Source organism: Protopterus annectens, chromosome 1.part1 (genome assembly GCF_019279795.1).
Source record: "Protopterus annectens isolate FY-2018-M chromosome 1.part1, PAN1.0, whole genome shotgun sequence".
In the NCBI taxonomy this organism is placed as follows: domain Eukaryota; kingdom Metazoa; phylum Chordata; order Ceratodontiformes; family Protopteridae; genus Protopterus; species Protopterus annectens.
In genome coordinates, this window is record NC_056726.1 from 1027848217 (window position 1) to 1027868561 (window position 20345).

General features: G+C 42.7%; 1 protein-coding gene across 1 annotated transcript in view; it reads left to right on the forward strand.

The window, feature by feature from the left end:
• The window catches only part of LOC122808793, a 1139808-nt gene that overhangs the window by 396105 nt on the left and 723358 nt on the right, over positions 1-20345 (forward strand). Inside the window, exon 4 of the mRNA XM_044079839.1 lies at positions 6612-6905. Coding sequence (XP_043935774.1) covers positions 6612-6905 — 294 coding nt within the window. The remainder of the gene's footprint in view (positions 1-6611; positions 6906-20345) is intronic.

Here is a 20345-nt window from a genome sequence, read left to right on the forward strand (position 1 = left end):
CAGTCTCAAATAAATAAATAAAAACATCTAAACTGAGCTTTACTATATTCCTGACTGAATCTAAGGGAATGACACTATAATCTAATAACAGAGCAAGGCAGGTGTGTTGAATGGATTTTCTAGTTGTTGTTAGCTCCAAGGCAGAATGCAGAATGCTCTGTCTCACTAACAGACTTCTGAAATTAATATCTAAAATATTACTTCTGGGATATTTTGCAGAATGACATAATTTCTTGTCATCTGACTGCTAGTTCTCAGCCCGAACAACCATTGATGAAGCTGGTACTATTTAGAATCTACCTGTAAAAATATACAGACGAGGGCTTCTCCTCAAATCTCTGGCAGATGCTGTAAGTCATAAAACAATTGCATTCCTTCATGCTTTCAAGAATAGTAATAAATTTACCCTAAAGACAATACAGAAAGTTTCTTAGTGCAGATATTGTGTCTCTGGCTGCATTGAAAACTGTAAGATACCATCATTTATGATCTAGTCATAAAGTAATTTAATTCCACGTATGTTTCTAAAATTTACTAGACTGAGGTTAACCTCCTTTTTCCCAGTTTTCACTGTTAAATATATATATTTAAACAGTTACAATAGTACATGTACATTTCTGTTCTTTTCCATTAGGGCACACTGTGGTTACATTTTAAACAGCAGTTTGATATACACATGACATACAGTTCTAATACATTTGCAACACAAGCATCATATATAAATCATTCCGATATTCACCAATGACATACAGTATGATTATTTAAAAAATTTCAGCTAGCTGGGCTGGCAGTATCTCCTTTTGTTATGGCCTGCACTAATTCCATTAATGTTTCTGGGACTTCAAACCACCAGATGGCCGCCCATATCAGCTTTCTTGGGATCTTGTCTTATGCTTTCTCCAAGTCTAGGAATGTGACTTTTTCCTTCATCTCTAGATTCTTCTCAACTATCTTTCTCACTGGAAACATTGAGTCAGTTGTGCTGCATCCTGATCTGAATTTAAACTGCTCATCTCCCATCTTTCTTTCTACTACTCTGTGTATCCATTTATCAATCAATAGCCATTTCTCCCCTATCTCACCCAGCATTTTTATCATATCTGCTGTGACCTCATTTGAACCTGATGCTTTCCTTGACTTCATTTTCCCTAGTGCTGTTCCTGCTTCTAGGGTGGGCTCCTTGTTTTCTTTCATCATATGCTTTGCCTGGGGCAGTACAGCTTCTGAGATGTTTTCTTCAGAAGTTGCTGGAAATGCTCCTACAATCTGCATTTAGTGTCTTGTGGACTGGTGAGCAGGCTCTTGCTGAATTCCCTTATGAAGGGTGTCTCACTGCCTTCTTTATCTTTTTGCATCTGCCTTTCAACTTGATATAGTTTCTTGGTGTAACCGAGTCACTTTCCAGAAGCTGGTAGAGTGCCTCTGAGTCCCTGTTCTTTGATATTGCATCTACTTTCTTAGCCTCTTTGTTAGCCAACCAGTATTCCTTCCATGCCTAGTCCATCTTTTTTATTTCCAGTTTTTTCCTGCACTCCTTCTGTCTTTTGATGATTTCCTGGACTTTTGTATTCATCTTATTTCAGCTGCATATCTGTTTTGTGGTCATTGCATATGCTGTTTTGAGGCACTGACATTCTTCTTCAACTCCACCTCTTCTTGGGGTGCTATAGCCCTGAGTAAGTCATCGAACAATTGTGTTTTCTCTGCAGTTAACTTACAGGTATTCAGGCTTGTCTCTGTTGATCCATGTGTCTTCTCTGACCACTGATTGCAGCTGATTGTGGCAATCAGTAGTTTATGCTAAGTGCCAACTGTTTCACTGGGAATGACTTTGCAGTTACTGATTCTACCCCAATGCCCTTTCCTTACTTAGAGGAAGTCTACCTGAGTTGCATGTTGCCCACTCTTGTATGTGATCTTATGACTGTCTCTCTTTCTGAAGCATGTGTTGGCTACTATCAAGCTATTAAACAGACAGAAGTATAGAATGGCCTCTCCTTTTGAATTCCTGTTGCCCCCACCCATGTGGACCCAGTCGTCATATCCTATTCTGTCTTCCCAACATGTTCTTTCCGGTTATCCATTATCAACACCAACTCATGTTGTCCTGTTGTATCTAGTAATTCCTGCGTCTGCTGTCTGAATGTACTCTTCTCCTCACTATCACAAGCCTGCTATGTGACATATTTTGAGATCAAGAATACTGTCCTATCATTAGTCTAGAGTGTGACTGCCATGAGTCTTTCACTAATTCTGATGATATCCCTCACTGCCTTCTGAAGCCTCTCTGTGACCACACATCCCACATCATTTTTAGCCTGTTCTTCTCCTGAGTAGTAGACATAGTAGACTCAGAATCCCAAGCCATGTGGTTGTGCTGCACTGTCCTTCTGTCTTGTCTCTTGGCTACATCGTGTCCTGTCAGTGAACCTACAGTGAGTGTAACATTTCTTAGTTCATGTTAGGCAGGTTTAATGTCCAACTTTCGCTCAACAGAGCTATCCCACATAACCAAGGCTGGGCAACTGGACACCAGCCAGCCAATATATTCACTCATGACTCCTGGGCTTTATGGTGTACACATATTGACCAAAAGGGGCACATTGACCCCTCCTACCATTAGCATGGGTCCCTAGAGTAGATCAGGTCCTCAACACATGTATCACTGGCAAATACCCATGCTCATCTGGTGACATTAGTCAACATGACTGAATCATCTAGAGCCATGGCACACAGTCTGTGGTTTGTGTTCTCCTATCTTGAGGATACTGCATTCCACAATAGATGCCCAAAACAGTTGATCTATACAACTCATCCCCATATATGGCACCATGTACAGTATGTGGTGTTGCTCACAGCTCCATTCTTTGGTGAGTTTAAGACAGAAGCACCCAGTAGGCTTTTTGGAGGTGAGAGGAACCCCACAGAGACACAGGGAGAACATGCAAACTCCAAACAGGTATTGGCTGGAGGTCAGGATCGAACTATGCACCTTGTGCATGTGAGATTAAGACCTTAACATTATGCCATATGGTCTGGTCTGCAAGTTGAAGGCTGTGCTAATATTATACCAGGAAACTTTATAATTTTGCACCAAGTATAACCCCAGGAGACCTCTATTTAAGTACTTTAACATTTGCCTTGCAATGAGCCATTTCCCCAAAGTCTAAGGAGCAGCTACAGAGATGCCCAAAGATAGGAAGGTACAAACTACTGACCTTGGTAATTATAGACCTAATGGCCATGTCAGCTTTATTTGTAAAGCCACAGAATGTATCATTTCTGACCTCAAAAGTCTATACAGTGATAATCTCATAGTCATGGGTCCACATCACTCTGAAATTTTCAAAGCTGGGCCTCCTCATCCTTGTAAACATCTTTAAAACGGTATCTCATGTAATTGATGTTGGACATGTGGTGGACATGGTATATCTGTATCTGAACAAAGCATTCAGTACTATGCTCAAGCAAGGACTTTTTACAAATGGGTAAACAAAAACATCAGTCCGTATGTTATAAGTCAAGTAGAAAACTGATTGGCACACAGATCACGTGTTATTAAAGTTGCAGATGCCACTATAGTAAGTACAAATGTCACAAGTGGGATTCCTTAAGTCTCAGTTCTGGGTCATATTTTGTTCTGCATTTATGTTTCTAATTTACAAGCCTGTATCCTAGGTTTCTGTTTTATGAAATATTCAAATACCATTGATGTGAACGTACTCATGGATGAGATGGAATGTGCAAACAACTGGTGCAAGGACAATGACCTGAAGCTTATTTGACTAAAAATGTAGGATAGTCCACTTTGATCAAATAAATCATTTCTTATCACAATAAATATATGACATATTCCTTGAAAATGATATTCTTATTAGAGATCTAGGCATCCTTATGAATGTTTTTTTTGTCATTTAACCATGATGTCTGCACTCTAGTTAGAAAAATAATTTTATTTAGCCCAACTAATAACCAAGACCATTTCATCTAGAAGCAAAGCAGTTGTACTGCACTGCATTCTTCTCTAACCAGCCCACATTATAAAATATAATGCTCCTGATGCATTAATGCCCTGGTTTACAGTACCTATTAAAGATATCACTGAAACAGACGGAAGTCATAGACCTCAGAGGCTCCTCACCAAAAATGTCACAGACTTCAAGTCCCATATTTATCCAGATAGATTTGCTACCATCTCTCTGTATTCTTTTTTTTCCTATAGACTGATTCTTGATGACCAATGTTTGGCCCTTTGGACCATAAAAGACCCAGCACTCCTAGACCTATTATATAATATCTTCATTGAACTATTGGACCCTCAAATACTTAATCAAAGGATCACCATCTCTATAAAACACATTTTAGGACACTTTGGCATAATATATTTTCTACTAAGATAAACTGCTTCTACATATTAAGCAAAAAAGTGCCTTAGCTACACTGAAGACTCACCTAGAAAATTAGATGGAAACTCACAAAGTATCTTGTGTGACTCTTCTTGAGGCAGGAGGCAACTCTTAATTGTTGGTGTTCAGGGCTCGTTTATTATGGCTGATTGCACAGTATCTACCTATGAAACTGTCGAAGAAACAGTGATGCATATTTTCTGGTCTAGAATGATCATTTGTCATCCTCAAACTATGACGGACTGATTGATGGAGGGGATAAAAGTAAACCATTTATCACTAAAAAGAACAAAATTGAATAACATGGCTCACAAGATAATGGGTCAATTCTGATTGTTTTCTCTCTCTGTAAATGCACTCTCTGATGGCTGTAATACTGATTTACATAGAAACCCACACTTGCTTGAAATGCATTTCATAAAGTGAATCAGTTATGTTCTGAGCAAGTGTAAGTAACAGATCTTTGGGTTTGATATCACCTCTTTACCATATGCAATAACAAACTGCACATGTTTTGGTGCAAAACATATGCTGATGTGGCATTTTATTTTGTGATAAGTATGGTCCCCTGAATATTTTCTGAGAATGGAAACGTTTTGCTGTGGCATCATGACAGATGAACCAATAATGCCTCACTACTGAAATGAATGTAAGCTACCGCATTTTTCATGTTAAATACATCAGTGGTGGTTTATTGTTACCTAGAAAGACCAGTCATCAAATAGTTTTGGAGGTGGAATGCCTCACATTGAAATTGACAAATGTGATTATGTGGAAGAGAAACCACAGTATAAGCAGCTCTTGCTGTAAAGCAGTAAGTTGTTGTTCTGCATATAATGCTTTGCAGTTTCATGTAGACTATTGATGATTGCTTATCACAATATTATTTATTTGGGTGTGCTTAGAGAGAAAAAATGAGTAAACAGTGATACTCAAAAACATCAAATAGAATTGTAATATTCACTTTTGCAAAATTACTTTCAACCTTAATATGAGGAATATACTGAAAAATTCAACTGATTGCAAAATGCAAATGCTTCTGACAGTGACTGATACATTGTAATATACTTATATCAAGAGTTTAGAAATGCTAAATAGATGCTGTCATATAACTTAAACAAAAAAGTTATGTTGCAAGTACTTTGGGTATTGTTGCCCCATCTATATTAACACATTGTTAAGTAATAGTATGCTTGTATTGCATGCTAAAAATGTCATTATTATGAGGTCAGGCCATATAGAAAATGATTGCCATCATTGCCCTATCAACATGAAGAGGGTCCTTCAAAATGGAGAAAGTGACTTTGGAAGTCCCTGTTATGGTGGGTTGGTCCAAGTGCAGGTCAGTGTTTGTGACCATGCCTTCCACTGGGGTAATAGAAGCAAACTCCATGGACAGCAGGCAGGTTCAGTTTTACCACTAGGTGTCATTAAATGTTTGGTATGCTGGAGATGTTAAGAATGTAACTATTCCAACCTCCAGAAGTGATAAATGCTAACTCTACAGCAAGATCTTCTACAATACTGATTCTCTAATTACAATGGTTCAGTACACTCACTGCAGTGGAACATATTCTGTATTTGTAAAGTTCACTTGTTGTCATAGTGCTGCAGTTATTTGAAGCTTATTTCTGGGAGTTAACTAGAGTGTCACTGTAAATAATATGTTTAATGTGACATAATATACATTCTGCCTGTCTCTTGTTACACTATTTTCTAATCATCCTCTTCTCTTTAACACACATTTTTGCACAGTTTTCTTCTCCACTTTTTTGTCTTAGCCCTTCAGGCACATCTCTGTTTCTTAATGTTCACTGTGCTCTCTTTTCTACTACTGTACTTTAACCTTCTCCATCATTCTGACCTTTCCTCTGACCTCATTTAACCCTTTGCTTTTCAACTTTCATCCATATCTCATCCTTATTTGTTTTCTCAGTTGCTGCTATGGTTTTGTTTTTCTGTTGTTATTTGTTTTCATATCTCTGGATCTATTGGAGTTTTTCTCTGAGGGTCTTTGCTGAAAAGGGACTCTCCCCATTTATATCATACCAATCAACAAATCATAAGTAAACAAATAAACACACAAATAAATTGTAGGTGTTTAACTTTCTGCTATTGGTAGTAAATTGCAGTGAAATGTTCATTGATATTGATGCAATTCTGCTACTACAGTAAATTTCTCTCCTCTGTTTATATTACATGCAGGAATTGAAGAAAGGCCACATCTAGAAGTGATACCCTGGCTGGTGAGATATCACATCAGGAGTAAAGTGACCCTGCAGTGCAGCAGCAGTACAGGCACTACGTATACACAGTGCTGGTTCATAAAATATTATGAACAATTGATACTACATCATTCAAAAACTCCCACTGAGTCTAAGTTTCATTATGAGATTGGAAATGTTAAAATCCGTGATGGAGAACACTACTCCTGTATGTGCTACACTGCACAGCATCAGATTACAATGGAAAGTAGAAGTATTAAACTAAACGTCCACGGTAAGAACACAGTGAAACAGCACTACATTCTCCTGATGCTTTGTGATTCTGATAAGTATATGTTCCTTGTTATAAGCAAAGGTGACAACTACATATACAGCTTGGTGTAACTAGAAGATATGGCTTAAGTGGTTAACTGTGTGACTTGAAAGCTCTGATAATTTATCTAGGCTATAAAGACAACCAGGCAATATTGGAGTGTGTAAAAATTTTTTTCTAAATTAATGCACTAGCAAGGAATTATTTTTGGAAGGTGTAGGATATATTCCCATATAATGAATGGATATAATGTGTTAAAAATGAGCAACTGATGTAAGTATGTTCCTTTTGGCTAGTGAGCTTTAAGCAGTTAGCTGCCAAAAACAAGAAAATAAATACAGTACATGAACAAATAAAAGGTGCTATTCACTTAAGGCAGGATTCACGAAGCCTCCGTGTAAGAGTTACAAGGCTTACACGGAGGCTGCAGTGTAACGGTGTGATGTCAGCATGTCATGCATATGCATGAGGGCATGCTGAATCACACGCAAGGCTAACACGGTCCGTGTAAGACAGTAGGGGGTGTGTCCATAGGGCGAGCCCTGCAAATGAACACACCCCCAGAAGAGTAAAATTCCCGAAAGTAAACCCCCACTACCGAGTCCGTGTAAATGTGAATAAACACAACACATGCCCCAACAGACTATGAACATAAAATGTAGAAATGAACATCTACTTTTTTTTTTATAAGTTGTAAAGATGTCTGCCCGTGAGTGCGCTCATTTGCGCGGGTGTGCCCGGCGCTTAGCCAAAGTTAGCAGTCAGTGGAAAAGCATATAAGAACTAAATATGCAAAGTAAGTCAAGAAGCAATAGCGTAGCGGTAGAGACGTCGGCTGAAGAGGATGCAGTCATGGTTCGAGCCCCCACAACATGAATTTTTATTTTTGGTGAAATAAGCACGAAACAAGTCCCTAACATATATGTACATATATAAAATTATATTTTATGGAAAATGTAATGAAATGGATCATGTATTTTGAAGAAATGTGAGATAAAAAAATAAAAAAATAAATGTGAGATGTGCCCATAGCTGAGCTACAGTCTAACAAGTTGAGAATATCTGCTTATAGGTGAGCAGTGTTTTAACAGGTGTAAAATGTGTGCCTGTAGGTGAGCAGTGTTTTAACAGGTGTAAAATGTGTGCCCGTAGGTGAGCAGTGTTTTAACAGGTGTAAAATGTGTGCCCGTAGGTGAGCAGTGTTTTAACAGGTGTAAAATGTGTGCCCGTAGGTGAGCAGTGGTGTAATAGGTGTAAAATGAGTGCCTGGGGTTGATCAGCATTTTAACACACTGAAACTGTGTGCCCATAGCTGAGCTGAGCGTAATATGCGTGCTGACAGCCAAACGACGCGTAAACCAGCGTAACCCATTTGCGCGGAGCTGTGCACTGCGCCAACAGGCTAACCGACGGGCAACGTTGAGCAAGCTGTATCAAAACTGCCTTTACACAGACACACCTCCTAGCCTGTGTAGACAGTCATAAAATATAAAAAGCAATGGCCAGGTTCGAACCCAGGATACCATGCACCATAGTCAAAGTACTGAACCACTAAGCCATGACAGTTGCCCTTAGAAACGCAGTAATAGCACATATATAGGAATGAATAGAAAGAGGAGCATGACAAAGCAGGTTTTGTGAAGCTGATACAATTCCAAAATGGCCAATCACAGATAAGTGTGGGAAAAACGGCATATATAAGCCCCATAGGCGGGAATACACAGCATAACCGATTGTAGAACTGACTTGCAGCCAGGATGCCATGTGTAGGTGAGGGTAGTTGCTTCCGAGCACAGAGGTGGGGCATTGAGGAGTCCAGATATATGGTTTGGCTCCTCATCCATAATCATGAGGCCCAACTCATGCAGGGCCAGGTCCTGTGGGGAGCATATAGGGCTGAGGCGTGGGACCGGTTGGCTCATGATCTCACCAGTGCCACAGGAATACCAAGGACTGGTGAGCAAGTCCGTCACTGCCATGCGGACCTGAAGAGACGGAAGCAGGACCAACTGAACTGTTGGATCCAGGAGGCCCGGCAAATGCCCAACGCCCCACTACTGAGTAAGTTACATATAATTATTTATGTAAGAAATTAACCTAGCTGATATTATGGAGATGTGTATTCCAATATTACTTTATTTATATTACAGCTGCAGGTGTCCGTTCTATGAACCATCGAGCCTATGGCAATAGGCTGGTACGGTTGCGCCACCAGGCAGGTCAGTAATTCTCTCCCTGTAACTGTAAATAAATCTATAAGTATGACAGTTAGCAAAAGAGTGCAGTGTAGTCAGTAATTAATAAAATGTGCAAGTAACAGTGTAAGAGGGTTTGCAAGTATTGCTTGATTACACAAGTGTGATGCAGCCTGTAATCCAAACATAAAAATGAAACAAGTCTGAAATAAAGATGTCCTACCTGTAATATAATAGTACATAACCTGCAGCAGGCTGAAAAGTACAGCTGCAGAAGCTGAGTAAACCACATGTGTGAAATATATCCCTGTTGAAATACAGAAACATGACATAAGTGAGACTGTTGGAAAGGATTGTTATAACTACAGGTAAAACATGTCAATAAAGCCTAGAATTAAGTACCATCCTGAATTGTAAAAATAAAACAAGTGAGAGAGTGTGAGAAACAGGTATGAATCCACCAATAAAGTAGTAATAACCCCTGAATAAAGTATACTGCAGTTAGTACAGAATGAAATGAATGTGACAGGCAGAACCAAACAGTAACATGTGTTGAAAACACTACTGCAGCTGGAATGTGTGTCCCAAAATCTGGATATGTTGCTCTCAGTCTGCAATATGCAGATAGTATGGTTGTCTGAAATACCAAACATCCACAGTTGTCTATAGCTATATAAAGCAAATGTAGCAGGATGATGTAGCTGAACAGAGCCAGATATTAATGTGTATGAATAAAAATGAAATGTATATTGATGTAGCAGTAACATTCCTATCACCAACCTGAAGTAGTTATCACATAGGAAACTGTAGGCAGAACTGTAGTGTGTATATATCTGCAGCTAGTAGAAATGTACAGCATATGTATTGGTATTTGAAGTTGTTAATTAAATTTTCTTCACCCTACCCTATAACCACATATAATCCATTCCACATGAAATTGGTATGTGCAATCACAATTAACACCCCTGGACATTTGTCCTGTTGGTTCATACATATTTGCATGTGCGTTGATGCATCTGCCCTGTTCATACATCCAAACCTGATGGCCTGTTGCCTTCAATCAACCCTGCATGTTGTTGGATTGTGTATTGCTGTTCAAATTATGCATGTGCTATGCTTGCTGTTTAATGGCTTGAATATATGGGTGTTTGGTTAATGGGAATACTAATGCATGCTGTTACAACTAATTGTGAATGGTATTGTACGTTACTAACCCAAACTGTCATAACATAATGTAAAACATAGGACGACAGGAAAGGCGGGTTCCAGCGGATCCACCTCTCCCACCACAGCTGGCGAGTGCACCTGGCAGTAGCGCCCAGGCCGGACCCTCCTCTGGTGGCCCTGTGCCACCTGCGGGTGGAAGCGCTGCAGGGGATGGGGCTCGCCCCCCCTCTGCAAGCGTGGCCGGAGGAGAACATCCACTCACCCTCCGTAGGGTCCGGACTGTGGTGCGTAGGGAGATCCGGCACACTATGCTTAGGCCCCTACGCCAGCTTGAGGCACAGGTGGCACAACTCATGGGCGTGCCTGCTGCCCGGACTACACAGCCCCCAGCACAGCCCCATCCTGGGCAGTGAAGGCTCAGTGGCAACTGCCCATGGGTGGGGATCTCAGTTCTACTGTTGCCATCTGTGGGCTCAGGGGCTCGAGATATCCAAACATCCATCCCTGTCAATTGTGTAACCCCCCCACATGTGTCATACACCGCCCCTGTATGCGTCTTGTTTATCTTGTCTGTTAATCTACCCAACCTACCTCCCCAGCTATACCGACTTCCTGTACCTGACATACCACTCTCACCTGAAAAAAAAAAAAAAGGGCACTCTGTACCCACAAAAAAATTACACCCCATACATAGCTGCCCATTTTGCACACATGTCTGCTGGACATGTAAACTGTCAATTACAATTGGCTGTACAACAGATATTATTGTTGTCCTTACACCTCTCTCAGGGGTGGAAGGTTTCAAATGTCACACCAAATTACAAACATATGCACAGCTGTTGCTGATGAAGAAATGAGCAGCTATGGGCCTTACCGACATCCCTCCTGCAAAACCCGAGCTTGTTTCCCTACTGTCCTACCCTCTTTGTGACCCCTTTTTCAACACTTTCCTATCTCCCCATTTTCTTTTCTTTCAAAGAAAATAGCGCGGGTGTGCACGAGAGTAAGCACTTTTAAGCAGTAGTAAGCGGGTGTGCGCGAAGCTAAGCGGCAGTGCACATGCGTGACCTCCACGCAAACCAGTGCTAACCCGCTTACAACTGCTTAAAAGTGCCTTAGTCACTCTGAATGACAAGGCCTGTAGTTTTCTCAGCAGCAAAATAAAATACCTCCCTCAATCTCGAACCCAGGACCTTGGAAACACTAGTCTGCATGACTTACCACTAAGCCATAAATGCTATACAAGAACAATGTGCTGAAAGAAATATATCATAAAATAGTAGGAATTAATTTAAAGGGAATATACAAGTCTAGTACACAAAGCATGTCATGTATATTTACTGTCAAATCTAGTGGATTTGTAAAATAGTAGTGTGTGCTGAGAAACAGTCATGCTAGTTGGTAGCTACTAGGTAATAATGTCACAGTAGCATCTGGCAAGCCACACACATACTCAGAGCAGGATAAACACAGCCATAGTTGAATAGTTAAGTGTGCAGACATAGCAACTGTGACTGAGTTACAGGGATGTCCCTGATGTGAAAACAAATGTCAACTGTGCCCCACTGACACCCTGCCAAATGTACTAACAGTAGCTTACAGAACAACATGCATTGCAGTGTCTACAACACAGCCTGAAATATGACAGACATACCAACTCTTACACTCACAGAACAGTGTCCACAGCAAACCAGCATGGTCCCCACCCTGATAATCTGAAAGGGCTATGCCTACCTAACAGACCTTTTTATAGCACAAGCCTGTAATCACAGTGAGAACTGCAATCACTACACAACAGGCTGCATGCAATTAGTAAATGCTGGCTAACAACTGGTGCAGAGGCCATCACATGGATATGTGCAGATAACTACAAAAGCATCCTGTACTCCCAGTCCACACATGCAATACTGTCATTGCACACGCTGGAGGTAGAGAGAGAGAGAGAGAACACCAAAATAAAAAAAAAAAAAAGAAAGAAAGACAGAAAGAAATAAAGAAAGAGAAAGAAATTAACCGGAAACATCAAGGCAAAGAGGCAGACAGCAAGCCAAGCAACTGAAAGCCTACACAAACAGCTGCAACAAACACAGGTAATGTAAAGTACTACTATAATACTCTACATACTGTGAACCCTCCAGATGTGTTATTGGTCTGTATCTATGTATATGAGGATGTGCATAGGGACGGGGACATACTGAAACTGTCACTGAAGGCTCCACATACATATGTATGTGATGGTAGCTATGTGCACATAGCAATGTAGGTTGTAGTGCAATGTCCAACTAGGCGGTACAGTAATGGGTGTTCAGCAGTACGTTACTGTGTGTATACATATGTGGACCTAAGAAGGAGTATATATATATATATATATATATATATATATATATATATATATATATATATATATATATATATATAAAACATGTGTATACGACGTGTATGTATATATATATATATATATATATATATATATAATATGCATATGTGTATACATAGATAGACAGGGATGTAGAAATACATAGTCAGATATAGTTTCACAGTGGCATAGTTTAGTACTAGGCTATCTGCAGACAGTGTATAGAATAGATTTAGAAACCTGCGCCTCTGTATAGTAGTGACAGAGTGAAGACCTCCCTACATAATAGCATTAGTGTACTGTGTCTCTGTCTAGTAGTGACACAGAGATGACCCCTGCTGTAAACCTATGATCTCCCATCCACTTGTCAAGAATGCACATGTACAGTGTCAGTGAGGGTCTCTACCTAACATGAACTGGGATCCCGTTCCACAGTATGGGAAGCCTCTTAGTGATGGATCTGTCCCTACAGTATGTCCTATTCATATGTGTGCTGAGGTTTAAATCCATAGCTGTCGTGCTTCTGATGGATTTGGATTGTATGAGGTGGAACATGTCCATCACTACCAGATTGGACATGGCCTACTACATCAGACACAGATCACCCCTACGTAGGCAGTATGCTACGGAATAGAGCATGAGTTATGTTAGTCTGGCAGAATATGACAGGTGTTGCAGACCCATGATCCACCTGGTGATGTACTCATGGGGTCCCCCTAGCTGTTGCAAGTGCCAGGTGAGGTACATACCAAATGGGGCATAGTACACAGTCATGGGCCTGATAAGGGAGGAGTATAAGGGTACAATGACCCCTTTTGATGTGGATGTGAATCCCTTCATGATAAGGTGGGCAAGGTAGGAAGTCCATCCAACCACTTCGGCAACGTGGGTGCCAAATGAGAGGGCAGCATTGCACAGTGTCACCAGGTCACCGATTACTTTATCTGTACTCAGTGGGTTATTGTCTATGTGATAATATGTAGGTACCTTGTCCGTCCAAAAGGGTATGAGTATACATTACATGGCATGCAGTGTCAGGCCATGACTACGCCACCAGTTGTTGGTTTCCGTGAGGCCTGTCAATAGGATGTATGTGTCAGCTGGTGTATTGCCTATGGTGCCTAGTATGCAGTCATCTTTGAACATTGTCAGCCACTACCCTCCCATGTCTGCTTCCACATCTGAGAATGATATGCCGAACATGAGTAGTCCCAGGACAGAGCCCTGTGGGACACCACATGTGACTGGCTCTGAGTCTGACATGGCACCAGTGAGATTGACTATAGGGTTTCTATCCGTTAGCTGGTTTGCAACCCATCATGTGACATATGGATATACATGTTAGCTGTCGATCATGTCTATGATGGCAGAGTGCGTTATTGTGTCTAATGCTGTAGGCAAGTCCAGGTAGGCTGTATGGACTGCTATGCCATCAGCAATGGCTATAGTGACTGATTTTAAAAGGTCAACCAGGTTCATAAGGCAGGATCTGCCCTCTACAAATCCATACCAGGTGGGAACAAGTGTCTAAGTCCCCAATGTCTCTGTGTATGGGTACCATAATGATCCTTCCCATAGTGTTGCAGACCAGGCTGGTTAAGCGTATGGGGCGGTAGTTACCAGGGTCTGTAGAGGTGCCTCCTGTGTGGAGTGGGATAACTGTTGCTGTATGCCAGTGTCCAGGTACATATGCTGTAGTAAGGCTACGGCTGAATAGCATGTAATGTGCATGTGTAGCTCCTCTTGCAGTTCACATAGCATGCAACCTGCAATACCGTTGGGTCCCATTGCTGCTGTGTTTACAGCTCCACTGAGGGTGGTTCCCAGCTGGACATCCGAGATGACAGGGAGGTTACAGTCAGCTGGGATAAGTAATTCCACATGTGTGGGTGAGGGAGTGTAGAAACCTGCACTGAACCTGTCTACCAGACTGTTGACATTATCTGTGTGTTCAGTGTAGCGTATGTCACTGTGAACTAACTGTGAACACAAATGAGGGTTCCCACCCAGGTGTGTAACATAGCAGAGGAAGGCCTTGTGGTTATCTGTAGTGACCATAGCAATGTCCCTCTCATTGTTGGCCTTGCATGTTTGTACGACAAAACCCATCTGTCTACTACTGCTGATGAGAGATGCCGTAGCTCTATGGAAGTATGCTCTGCCGTGCAGTAGCTACCATCTGTTGTTATACAAGTTGTTCAATGCTGGGGTCCACCAGACAGGATGCCTGCCCTTGGTGGAGAGGGTCATGGTTCCATTTGTGATTGCATGATTCATGCATTCTTGGAGATGTCTGTAGCAGCATATGTGAGGGTGTCTGCATTGTGGGAAGTGGATTACACTGGCACAGTGGGCATTCAGGATACCAACTCAGTTATAAGACATGTAAATTCAGCATGTGAGAGGTCTCCCACTATAGTCTGTTGTGTTGTGGGGGAGGTGGGATATGTATATCCAGGTTGATTAGTCTGTGGTCAGATGTGACTAGTGAGGGGTATCCTTCCAGTGTGTAGCACATTGTCCCCATGTTTGTGATGATCAGGTCTGGTATATTATCTCCTGTTGTGGGAGAGGTGACTAGCTTTTCCATTGCATTTGACATAATGAATACCGGGAACCTTTGGGCTAGGGTGTTTGGGGTAGAATAATGCACGCAGTGTATGTTAGGGTAGTCGCACTATCCCAATATGATGATGTGTGGTGGGACATTCATATCCTCCAATGTCTACAGGAAGGCCGACTGTGGTCCCTGAGATCGGGAGTGTGGTCTGTAACATGCTACCAGTTGTATAGCAGGTTTGCCTATGGTTCTCTGAACCTGGATGGTCTGTAATGCTTCATGTGTTGCCACTAACCTGGAGGTGTGTGTGTCCTCCATGAATATAGACACACCCCCTCCCTGTCCATTTTGTCCCGAGTCCTGGGGCCAAAATGCATGATACGGGGTATAGCCTGGTACCGCTGGTGTGCTCTCAGGAGCCTTGAACCAGGTTCTCATGTACTGCACAGACATCGAGATTGGTAGAATATGTATGTACAGATATATGTAATACACACATACATATATAGATATCTGTAGAGACTTACACACATACAGATAGATCTGACTGACAACAGACATGTCTGTATATGACTATCTCTCACTCTCTGTCCCACCCCCTCACACTCACCCTGTGTCTCTCTCTCACTCTCTCCCCCTCTCTCCCCACATCTATATGTATATATCTACATCTAGATATACATATGATATATGCATATATACAAACAGATATATATCCATATACAGATATAAATATATCAATACATATATATACATATATATATATATATATATATATATATATATATATATATATATATATATATATATATATATATATATATATATATATATATATATATATATATATATATATACATATATAGACTGTGTGAGGCACATGTGTGCAGATGTCTTGCTACAGGTGCCTGGTGTCACAGGCATGGAGTGAACACCAGTGTGGATATTGGAGTACCATACCCCATTCAAAAACACTGACACCAGTAACCACCACATATGTACATGCCTGCCCACCACTGCATGTGTCAGGGGGGAACAGGGTCAACAAGTGTACACTAGGCTCCACATCGATACACACAGTGGCACACTAGTCCTGTAATACCTGTACATGGAATGTGTCAGCGGACATGGTGTGTCAGCTATGGACATGTAGGTCACTGTACCCCTCCACACCCCGCAATGTCCTACACGGTATGTACCTCCCATGACAGCTACAGATATGGTGAAGGACACAGACATATGCAAGTAACTGTGTCAATGCACTCAAACACCACAGAGTGCACACAGACTACCTACATAGAGGTTACCACTGCTGGATATACATAGTTCAGTCACACCCATGACAGTTGTCTCCCAACCATGGTAACACCTCCAACATCCACAACACAAATTACCTATGTCTATCGTCCTTGTCACTGCAGTATAGAGCACATGGTAGAGGTATGGGACCCTACCCACAGATATGACATATCCTGTAGTAGACCACACAGAAATAAGAAGCAAGGCTCCCCATGAGTAGATGTCAGACATACCCCTGCTGAATGTTATGCTGATAGGTAATATGCCATATGAGTTACCCTGTGTAACTGTTTGGAAGGAGCAGGTATGATCATAACACATGTGTCACAAGGGGCAGGATAGCATAACAGTATGCTGCTGTAGGCCCAGGGCCAAAAGCACAATACCTACCTAGAATGCAATGCACACCCAGTAACACATTGCAAATGGAATATGTGAGGTGGAATGGGTGTGCTAGTGACTGGGTGCATGTTGTGTACTGGTGTGATTGCTCACCATGACTGTCTGTCTGTCATGGTAGTGTGTGTCCATGGTGTGAGGCCAGAGACAGGTGTGTGGGGTATTGCAATCAACACATACTACATTGCCATATGTTGTGCTGTGTTACCCTGTATGTCACTGTGGTGTAGGTAGGGTTATGGCAAGTAAGAGTAGTGTGCAGTACCAGTGAAATATGTAACATGCATTGTGTGCAGTGCATGGGCTGATAATGTTCCCCATACAGTACCTTGATTCAAACCCCCAGTGTGGGGTCGTGTATTTTACCTGAAACAGTGAGTTGACTGCTGCAGTATACTAGTCTGTTGTATGGAGTGTGCCAGGTACTGTTGCACAGTTGTCGGATGAGCACTATCTGGTCATGTACATGTGTATCCCTCAATAGACAGACAGATGCTATATATGGTGCGTAAGTTATATCACTGTAGTCAAGTATAATGTGTATTATGTGTGCTATAGTCTGCTGACAGATATTGCTGACATATTTCCCTTCTCCTTTTCAGGGACATGGTTCACCAGTGGAACCCAGTCTACTCGGCTGCAGAAGAGGAGGAGATACTCCAGAGCCTGGTGCGGGATTTCACTGTACTCTTTTCCCGCACCAGCCAGAACCAGCAGGAGAGGGCTGCACTGTGGCAAGACCTGGTCTGTCGGGTAAATGACATAGGCACACATAACTGGACATATGAGCAGGTACGCCATCACTGCAGTGATTTAATTAGAAATGTCTGTCAGCGTGCATCGGATATCCACAGGCAGCAGCTTGCCACAGGTGGTGGGGTGGCTAGAAATCCCCTCTCACCAGACTGGAGGGACTACTCCTGAGTGTTGTGGCTGTGGCACAGCAGCAACAACAACAGCATACATGTGTAATGATGGAGGCTGGAGCCACACAGCAGCAGGACACAGAGCGTGCAGGTAACATGCCTTGTGTATAGTGACCATTCTGTACACTGTTAGGTTATGCATGTGTGTGGTGTGTCCCCGATTTGTAGCTGTTATCTTGGTAATTATTGTGCATTAGTGATAACCTCATTATCTGCAGTACACCTGTGGAAGCTAACTGTTGCACTACTGAACTGTAACATGCCCACAGTATCAATGGCACAGTTGTGCCTACTGACGATGAATGTCTCTTTTCTGCAGGTCCCTCTAGTGTAACAGCAAGGCAGCCTATCCATGCTGGTGAGTGTGTAATACCATTACCTTCAATACTCTGTATACTAATAGTAATAATAAGCTGAAGCAGTAGTGCAATGTGTTTGATTGCAGGTGTGTTTGTGTCTGTGGGTTGATATCTCACATACTGAGGTGTGTGCATGTGCCCATGTGTGCATGTGTGCATGTGCCCATGTCTGCATGTGTGCATGTGCCCATGTCTGCATGTGTGCATGTGCCCATGTGTGCATGTGTGCATGTGCCCATGTATGCATGTGTGCATGTGTGCATCTGCCCATGTGTGCATGTGTGCATGTGCCCATGTCTGCATGTGTGCATGTTGCACATGTCTGCATGTGTGCATGTGTGTATGCGTGCATGTGCCCATGTGTGCATGTGTGCATGTGTGCATGTGCCCATGTGTGCATGGGTGCATGTGTGCATCAGTGGTGGCATTGTGTACACATTGTAAACTGTGTTTCCTGTCTTACTCCCACAGGTTCTGGTGCTGCTCTGGTGTCATGCAGCAGGGAAACTGAATCAGCTGCTGTGGATAGTGTTGATGATACCTGTGTAATGGCACAGGTAGGTGTGCCAGGGTCCGTCATTGGTCAGCCAATTGACACTACACAGCGGGTCGACCCCATCTATGCGCACAGTCATCCTGCCAATACATCCTTTGTCACCAATGTCCCTAGGTGATGGACAGGATACAGTGGGCATTGACCAGGGTAATGTGGTACCAGTGGCGCATGCATCCCCAAACTGCAGCCATGGCCAGGGCCCTGACATGGTACCGCACAGGCAGACGTCCATGGGTTCTCGTGGGAGCATCCATGGGCATACCGCCCCTGTTAGACATGCCCACAGAGGTCTTTCAACCCCAGCTATGTTCCGGGCTGTAATGCAGGCACAGTCACGTATGGAACGGTACACCAGACAGGGTCTGAGGGAGTTGAGAGCATGTCGCACAGTCATGAGTGGCAGTATGCGTGATGTTGCGGCTGCCATCTGCAACTTCACCGAGGTCATTGACAGATGTTGGGGGGCACATTAGATCTGTTCCACAACTATATGTCCATGAGCCAGGGCAATGGTGGACGGTTGAGGCGTCGACGTGGCCGTATGCCAGCAACAGCAGCAGCTGGCATCCGTCACGGACGACAACAGGGCCGCGGCCGCTCACATAGTGCCAGCAGCAGCCCCAGCAATGCTGGGTCTGTGCTGTCATCAGACCACCCCAAGAGACCACGTGCACGTGGTGCTGGAAAGTCCCAACAGGGACCTGCTTCTGATGACAGCACCCAGTCTGGATTGGTACCTGATATGGTCCGTAGCACCCCTGCTAGGCACAGGTACCATGTCCGTGGCCACAGACAGTGATCTGTATGTCCTGGCAGGTACAATCTACGGCTGTCCACAAACACCTGTATATGGCAGCCATGAGGTGGGACTGTGTGCATTCATACACACATGCAAAGTGATAACACCTAGGGCTGCCGCATACACGCACACACTGCATCAACATTGCCCCATCTTGCACTGCTGTCCCTCAACCACATACACACACACAGACATGTCAATTGGTTGTATCAGTGGCAGACTCAGGCATACCAGGTACACACCCTGTGCATATGATGAAACTGTGCCACCTCCTGCAATCTGTAAGACTGGTGCAGGAACAAGTTAACATGGTGCTGATGCACAGGGTGGCTACATAGACATATTGTAATGTTATGATGTTGACAACAGTACAGTGTAATTATAGCATTGTGGGTATATACCAGCATGCCTGATGCAGTTACAGTATGAATGTCATTGTATTGTTTTGTACACCCATACTAATTACCACAGTGTTCTGTCTGCACATCTTTGCATACTGGTGGTGAGGCTGTGAAGGGCTGGCCACCTACATAGGTAGCACAGGGGATACAACAATCTACATATTGATACTCAATGATGGCCATGTCAACTGTGAGTTGCATGCTGTCCACACACGACTCTGCAATGCAGATGTTTCAGGATGTTGATATCTGTGCAGTACTACGCAGCAGGTTCAGGGCTCACAAGAGCACACTAGCACTACAAGGTCACACCTCATACCATGCATAACAGCACCAAAACACAGAACTAACTATGACAGGAGAGAGAGTGTCCATACATGTCAA